General features: G+C 40.0%; 1 protein-coding gene across 1 annotated transcript in view; it reads right to left on the reverse strand.

The window, feature by feature from the left end:
- Nucleotides 1-8,857, reverse strand: part of LOC122557538 (sodium- and chloride-dependent neutral and basic amino acid transporter B(0+)-like) — a 117,429-nt gene that overhangs the window by 29,164 nt on the left and 79,408 nt on the right. The window contains exons 5-7 of the mRNA XM_043705284.1: nt 3,100-3,238; nt 2,195-2,327; nt 251-391 (exon numbers count right to left, since the gene is read on the reverse strand). Coding sequence (XP_043561219.1) covers nt 251-391; nt 2,195-2,327; nt 3,100-3,238 — 413 coding nt within the window. The remainder of the gene's footprint in view (nt 1-250; nt 392-2,194; nt 2,328-3,099; nt 3,239-8,857) is intronic.

Here is an 8,857-nt window from a genome sequence, read left to right on the forward strand (position 1 = left end):
ACCTCTCTTCCATCATCGATGATGCCTGACCCTCTTTCCTGTTAATGGAAGGATGATAATGATCTTAAACTGACTTTTTGAATTCATCACAAGCTTTATTAAAAATTTGCAAGAATTGAATTAAGGACTCCAAAGTGATACATTGATTTTAAACTGATGATGACAAGCTAACAAAGTAAATGGGCTGAGGCACGAATCGATTCAACTAAAAATACTAATGAGACTGAATCATTCATATTGCTGTATTTACCTCAGCATCAGCCAGTCTGGAGAAGTCTGACTGGCTTCCGATGTAGAATTCAATTCCTTTAGAAGCTCCCTCCAGGGTAATCCCTCGGATCAGGAGTATGGTCAGAACCACGTAAGGGAACGTCGCAGTGAAATAAACCATCTGAGCATGGAGTGAAGCTTGTTAGATTTTCCTGTATTACTGGTACAACAGAAGAAAATAAAATCTCAAAGCAGTAAGAGACCATGCGGCCCCACCATGCAATAAGATTCTGGCTGATCAGGTGCTAACCATACGTTTCCTTTCCTGCCTGACTGCCCCGACACTTGCCCTCTCCAGAACCTTTGACTCTCTTGTACGTCAATAATTTGTCAAACTCTGCCTTGAATATATTTAATGAACCAATCTCTACTGCTTTCGGAGGAAGAGTATTTGAAAGATTAAAAATACTCTGATAGAAAAGATTCCTCTTCATCTCTACCTCATTCGGTGACACCTTATTTTGTAACTGTGTTCCCTGTTCGAGATTCTCTGAGAAGATAAAGCTTTCTAAGACCATTCAGAATCTTTGAAGATCATTTCTCGATGTCCTAAATTCCTGTGAGTACAGGCTCAAACTTATATTGTAATAAGATATCTTCAAAGGAATTAATGCAGAGAAGTTCACTGAACTTTCTCCAATACAAATACACCCCCTAATTAAGGAGACCAAAACAGTAGCTGCTGTACCTTTGTAGCAAGACTTGTCTACTTTTATACCTCATTCCCCTTGGAATATTATCCAACCAAATGGCAAACTGAATGGATTCTCATCAGTGCATGGAAGGGAACAGATGACAAACTGAAGAGGAATAGTAACATGGAGGATATACACAGGGATCGCATTTTCATCTAGTTCACAGGGTTTGCATCTTGAGACTTTGTTTTGTGATACCTTGATATAATGTGCCTATTTAAAGAGTGCTAAACCTATAGACATAATAGAAATTACACAATGAAAATAATCAATTGAAGGTAATTCTTACCCAAGAGACTCACCTCCTCACTGGGCAGGTACATAAAAGACACAGCAAGTTGTTCCTGACATTGAGATGGACCTTGTTAGATTTCTCACCTGATTCTGCATTAAATCTCACCATGGCACAGGCTGCTCATGTGCCTTAGAGTTTCCACCCACAGTAACTGCTGCTTTTTCCTTCAACATTAATAACTACTAAAGGCACATTACACTGGAATGTCACATGTTGTGATATCTTCTAACAGCCTTAAAATTACATTTGCTCTTTGGTTTGGAACCTATCCAACAATACAATGGGGATGAAGGTCAGAGCTTTGTTAGTTAACCTCTGTTGTCCTCAACCCTATCACAGAATCTTCTTTTGTTTACTGACCCATACTCCCCATGTCTGTTGTCTTAAGAAATCTCTTAAACTGCTATTTATTTCTCTCGGTCAGATGAAAGTCCATGGAAGTGAAAGATTAGCTCGGTTTGTCTTGACAGGTGCTTCACAAGCTGTTGAGCATTACCAGCATTTTATTGTTTTCACCCAATGATTGTTCCTCAGGTCTCAGTCCCATTCTCATGTCCAGATAAATCTAATTTCACTCAAATAAAACTCTAACCCTAATCTGCTCAATCCCTTCCCTCAGTCCTGCATAGCCTTCCACTGCAATTAGAAATTCCCCCAAAGTTCCTGTATCAGTGAGTAAACTCCTAGAATGAGGGACACATTGCAGGGGTTTGGGGAAGTTGCTGTTCTTTCCCCCAGGAGAAAGGTCTTCAGATCTCCCTCAGGCCTGAAGTGTTGATGAATTATGAATCTCCCATTTCCCAGAGACACTGTTAACATCACCTGGGAGATAAACCAGACACTTTCAAATTTCTTTTTATACTTTCTAGTTTCACTGTTATTGAAATCTGCACTTTGTCATTAATTTTAACTCTGTTTATCACCAATCATTTACCTTTCCTGAAGATTTGATTCCTTTTGATAATGCTGCCCCAACTATTAGCCAGGCAAGAAGCAGGCAGAGGGCTAAATACCAGATTATCTCCCCCGTCTCATCCATTGAACTGGAACGGCGTAAAACTGCTTTACTACAGAAAATAAGAACAAAAACATGTAGTAAGTAAGGACACACTTCATTGCACACATGTTTTTAGACATAGTGCATTAATGTATTTGTCAAACATAGAGTTGTGTAATATCTAAATTAATTTTGTTTTATAGAAGCTTTGATTCTTGCACTCAGAAATAATTTTGAAGTTTGATATTCTATATGACATTTTTTTCCTGTGTGTATTGATATTTTTCAATGTAAAGCTTTGTTCAAACAAATTGATGAGATTCCCTGCAGAGCTGATTTGATGTGAAAGAGTTTCTGACAATGCTTCACTGACTGCCTCACATTGCACTGTGAAACTTATCTGGTTTAGTCACTATGTCTTCCAATGAATCCAGCTAAACATGATATCTGCCTCCAGACAGTTAACCTAAATCCAGTTCTCAGTTGTAACTTATCACAAATAAAAATAGAGAAAGGAACATCAGTCACAGATGATTCTAACCATTTCATGTTTAGGAATTCTGGTCATGAGTATTTTCCTTGATGAGCAAGAAAACAAAGAAAAATGTATTGCTTTATAAATATTGTCAAAGTTACAGTGCTTAGAAACCAGAGGGATGTTAAATAGTAAATGTTTCCTTCCCATTATGCTATTTTGTAATGTACAATGTAAATAATACCTCAATCAAAATGATTCAACTTCTCTCTCATTAAACACATATAAACAAACTAACCATCTCAAGAGGAGTTACTGGCCCAACTGTGCAAGTTATCAGTGCAGCTATCTGCCGCATTGTACTTACTCCCAATATTGCTCACTCGGGCCCTGCTGAGGAATGGAGATTTCTGATCCATTTGGACAAGATTCATTGTTTGCCTGCAGCCATGTTGTATTAACGATTTCAAAACATCCATCATTCAGAGTGAGATTGCAGAGTGGATCTGGAAAATGTGTTTCAGTATTATACGTTAATTTTCCATTCCATTTCAATATAACGAGGGTCACTGTTTCACTTTTATTGAACCAGTTAATCCTTTTGATTACATGGGTAAGGTTATGCATGGATCAGGGGCCTCTTGGTTCGAGATTGGTCAAAAGAATCAACGAATATGGTCTGTTCAAAAAGCAAGGGTCATTAGTTTATTGAATTAAGGTACCTTGACGCAATTCTATTCAGCAACACAGAGGTTAAAGCTTCTGTGTTCTGTGGTGAAGTTGCGCAGTTACATTTGAAAATTACACATTATTTATATTTTTTTTAAAGAGATAGGACAGCTTTAATTACAAGAAAGACCAATCACAGGTGACATGATTGACACAAGTTAGTCCAATGATATTTCCTGGGACAGGGTTCTTAATTACAAGAAAAGTACAATCAACTGTAATATGGTGACATGATTGACAACAGGCTAATCCAATGGTAATTCCTTGGAAAAGAAATCTTATTTACATAAATTGTCATGCCATGGTGCAGTTCAAAGTTAGTTCAAATGATCAATTAAAGTGTCAGTATTCATTTCATGAAAACTCTATTGTCCCCTTATTTTTGAATTTCAGCTTAATTCTGCAAATCAGCAATACAAGTTCATAAGGTTCAATCACTATTCTCAGGCATTTTTATAGTATTCTTTTAAATTGAAAAACCATTTTGTGGTTAGTAAAAATCCACATATACTTTTTGCTTCTAGTAATAACCTAAAATCAAATTTTAGATCCTCATTGCCCCCCTTTGGTCATTTCATGACCATTTCATAAAGGCATGGATCAAATTATTCCAATTTGATGGCAGCAAAAGACTATTTTACTTCCTCTTCCTCCGAAGAGGAACCAAGGGCAGGCAATGGTGTTTCCTCATCTTCATCTAAGTGGAGAAGAAGCATTTTCTGGGTGGAACCAATATTGTCAATAGAAGTTAATATTTTAGCAATAGTACACTTAACTATAGCAATACTAACAAAAAGACCAATTAAACCAATAGCACCATACATGGACATATTCATTAGCCAGTTGTACCATGAGCCAAAACCCCAATCTCCCAATCCTGCACCTTTGTTCATTGGTTGACAAAAGTGCGAATATTGTCAATATGTCTAGTAATGTTTCCGATAAGATCAGTGATCCCCATAATGCATTTTTCTCTAACTATCGCGCAAAATTCACCTTCCTTCACAAGTATGTAATTGGTTTTGTTGGGCAAATAGGCGCAATTCTGAATGCATGTCCCTAATTTCTATTAGGGCAGCACTTGTCTCATTTCCCAGAATTGTGAGTCTGCAAATGAAATGATTATGGTTTTGATGATTAATAATACCTGAAGACCCTCCTATGAAAGAACGCTAAGAGCTGCATATGCTTGATATGGCCTTTGGATTCTTCCATTCTGCACAGAAGTCAGGAGAAACTGACTGTTTAAAAAGGGGAATTATGAGCTTGTTGCCAGGTAATTGGACAGGGAACAGTAATTGGAAATAGTGTTCCTACAGCTCCGGCATGAGGAGTACTTGCTCTATTTAGGACAAGGTAGTTAGATGCCTTATTATAACTGAAAAAAATTAATATCCAGGTTTAGTATAGGTAACGGAGGGACCTTCCCAATAAGAAGTGGGCCGATCTTTGTGACTTCCTGGAGTATGTGGATAGTCCATGATTACATAATTTGGTCCTGGGCGCTGAGGGTGAAAATCATCTAATCTAATGAGGTGAGTTTCTTGATAAGAAACATGGCCGACATCCCAAAATCTTTCTACCCATCCAATAATTGGGAAAATATTAGTGCCATTAGGGGTATCGTAATGACGGTAGGTGTTGGTACCCTCTCCACATAGAGTTTGAATTCCAGTGGTAACAGGGAGACATTTTTCATTAAGGCATACACATGAGATGTGAGGCCTTTCAGAAAATCAGTGATGACTAATACATTTAATTACAGCACAGGGAATAATTTTAGGCACTCTTACATAAGTGCATCCCCATCCCTTACCATTGTAGTAATTTGGATAGGATATTGCGGATTTAATGGAGCAAGTCCATAAACAAGTAGCAGGTGGGGATAGATAATAACTAAAAGAGATATTACGTCCTGTAACTACTTTAGTACTATTCCATACCCCCATGTTAGGATTTGGAAGGATAAAAGGGGCCAGGGAGTCTCTTGCTGAAGTAAGGGCATAACAAACTACTTCATCCTCTCCAAAAATATAATTATGTGTTTCTAGAAACAAATTGTAAGTGAAGGATAACATCCCCCCTTTGTCTCTTTTACTATGTGATAATATCTGAAAGGGGACAAGGCTTGCCAGGGATGCCCCATAGTACAAATGCAATCAAACTAGCACACAACACTTTTACAGGGTAAAGATCATTCAGACTTGTTCAGTAAATGAACTGTTAATCTTCTTGATGCAGTTGACCACTGCAATAGTCATTCTTGGTAACATTCAGTCTTTCGGCACACAAGGACATCTTCCTGGCATAGTTGGTACACAGTCTCTGTTTGCTCAGGATCGCACAGGTAAACTGTCCCTTCTTGTGCACCAATGCTGGCAATGGCAAGTCCACACAGCAGGTCAAGTTCGACCTTTGTCATCTGCCCCCCCTTGCGAGGTTGCAGACCACAGAGTGCCCATTGTAGTAAAGTATAAACCATTTCCTCTTTGTATATAAGTATATACAATATACATATAATCAATTAAAATAGGGAGCAGCAAAAAAGTAACACAAACTAATCTAGTAGAGGTCACTCGTATTCTGGTTTGAGCATCGAGGGAGTACCCTATTCGAGGTCATAATTTGTGCTCTTCAGCAGGCTAGAAGCCATAAGAGGAATTTTGAAATAAATAATTCTCAAATTAATCAAACTAAAATAGCCCACTGGAGTAAATATATTGCCCATACTGGCAAAAAGCTCGTCCATTTTAAACTCTGCACTAGAGATTCCCTTCCAATCTGTTATTTTCTTACTTTATATGGAAAAACCCAGGCGAATTAAGAAAACCTAGTTTTATAAATCTAGCTTTGCTAGGATGTAAAACTCTTTGAAATTTTGTGACTAAAAGTATCAATATTATCTAAAATATTATCTAAAACTTAGAATAGTTCTGCAATGTATTGTATTCATTTAAAAAAAATACATTAACCTTGTGCCTAATTAAATGACCTGATCTACAGGTGTAGTTAACAGTGTTTAGAATGAAGTGCAGAAACCAGATGGTGATTTTGAGCAGAAAAGTTGGTAATGAATATTGGCTGGAGGGCAATGCTGTCCCCAAATTAAGGTAACATGACACAAAGCTTTCAAGCCACAATGAATTTTTCCTAATGTTGAGCTAACCCCAGAATTTAGATATTGGTACAGTCTTAAAATTATAAATCATCTCTGTTCAGTATTAGATATCGAAGTGAACATAATGACTCAGCCCAGCACTCCTTCCCAACACTTATTTCAATTATCAGGGGGCAACTGCCTCCCAAAAAACTTCAAATATCGAGGGCAACCTGCCTCCCTAATTACTCCAAATATTGGGGACCACCTACCTCCCTAATTACTACAAATATTGGGGACCACCTGCCTTCGTAATTACTTCAAGTATCGGGAGACACCTGCCTTCCTAATTACTTCAAATATCAGGGGCCACCTGCTTCCCTTATTACTTCAAATATTGGGGGCCACCTGCCTCACTAATTACGTCAAATATCGGGGGCCACCGGCCTCACTAATTACGTCAAATATCGGGGGCCACCTGCCTCCCTAATTACTTCAAATATTGGGGGCCACCTGCCTCCCTAATTACGTCAAATATTGGGGGCCACCTGCCTCCCTAATTACGTCAAATATTGGGGGCCACCTGCCTCCCTAATTAGCCTCCCTAATTACTCCAAATATTGGGGACCACCTGCCTTCGTAATTACTTCAAGTATCGGGAGACACCTGCCTTCCTAATTACGTCAAATATCGGGAACCACCTGCCTCCCTAATTACTTCAAATATCAGGGGCCACCTGCTTCCCTTATTACTTAAATATCGGGGGCCACCTGCCTTACTAATTACGTCAAATATTGGGGGCCACCTGCCTCCCTAATTACTTCAAATATTGGGGGCCACCTGCCTCCCTAATTACGTCAAATATCAGGGGCCACCTGCTTCCCTTATTACTTAAATATCGGGGGCCACCTGCCTTACTAATTACGTCAAATATTGGGGGCCACCTGCCTCCCTAATTACTTCAAATATCGGGGGCCACCTGCCTCCCTAATTACTTCAAATATTGGGGGCCAACTGCCTCCCTAATTACTTCAAATATCGGGGGCCACCTGCCTTCCTAATTACGTCAAATATTGGGGGCCACCTGCCTCCCTAATTACTTCAAATATTGGGGGCCACCTGCCTCACTAATTACGTCAAATATCGGGGCCACCTGCCTCCCTAATTACTTCAAATATTGGGGGCCACCTGCCTCACTAATTACGTCAATAATTACTTCAAATATTGGGGGCCACCTGCCTCACTAATTACGTCAAAGATCGGGGGCCACCTGCCTCCCTAATTACATCAAATATCGGGGGCCACCTGCCTCCCTAATTACTTCAAGTATTGGGAGCCACCTGCCTCCCTAATTACGTCAAATATCGGGGAACACCTGCCTCTGTAATTACTTCAAGGATCGGGGTCCACCTGCCTTCCTAATTACTTCAAGTATTGGGAGCCACCTGCCTTCCTAATTACATCAAATATCGGGGACCACCTTTCTCCCTAATTACGTCAAATATTGGGCGCCACCTGCCTCCCGAATTATGTCAAATATCAGGGACCACCTGCCTACCTAATTACCTCAAATATCGGGGGCCACCTGCCTCCCTAATTACTTCAAATATTGGGGGCCACCTGCCTCCAAAATTACTTCAAATATCGGAGGTCACCTGCCTCACTAATTACTACAAATATTGGGGGCCAAGCCTCCCTAATTATGACAAATATCAGACGCCACCTGCCTCCCTAATTACTTCAAATATCGGAACCACCTGCCTTCCTAATTACTTAAAATATCGGGGTCCATCTGCCTCCCTAATTATGTCAAATATCGGGGGCCACCTGCTGCCCTAAACACTTCAAGTATCGGGGGCCACCTGCCTCCCTAATTACTGCAAATTTTGGGGGCCTATTGCCTCCCTAATTACTTCAAATTTCAGGACCACCTGCCTCCCTAATTAATTCAAGTATCGGGGGCCACCTGCCTCACTAATTACATCAAATATCGGGGGCCACCTGCCTCCCTAATTACTTTCAAAGATTGGGGTCCACCTGCCTCCCTAATTACGTCAAATATCGGGGGACACCTGCCTCTGTAATTACTTCAAGGATCGGGGTCCACCTGCCTTCCTAATTACATCAAATATTGGGGACCACCTTTCTCCCTAATTACGTCAAATATCGGGGGCCACCTGCCTCCCTAATTACGTCAAATATCGGGGGCCACCTGCCTCCCTAATTACTTCAAATATCGGTGGCCACCTGCCTCCCTAATTACTTCAAATATCCGGGGCCACCTGCCTCCCTAATTATT

Source organism: Chiloscyllium plagiosum, chromosome 15 (genome assembly GCF_004010195.1).
Source record: "Chiloscyllium plagiosum isolate BGI_BamShark_2017 chromosome 15, ASM401019v2, whole genome shotgun sequence".
NCBI lineage: Eukaryota > Metazoa > Chordata > Chondrichthyes > Orectolobiformes > Hemiscylliidae > Chiloscyllium > Chiloscyllium plagiosum.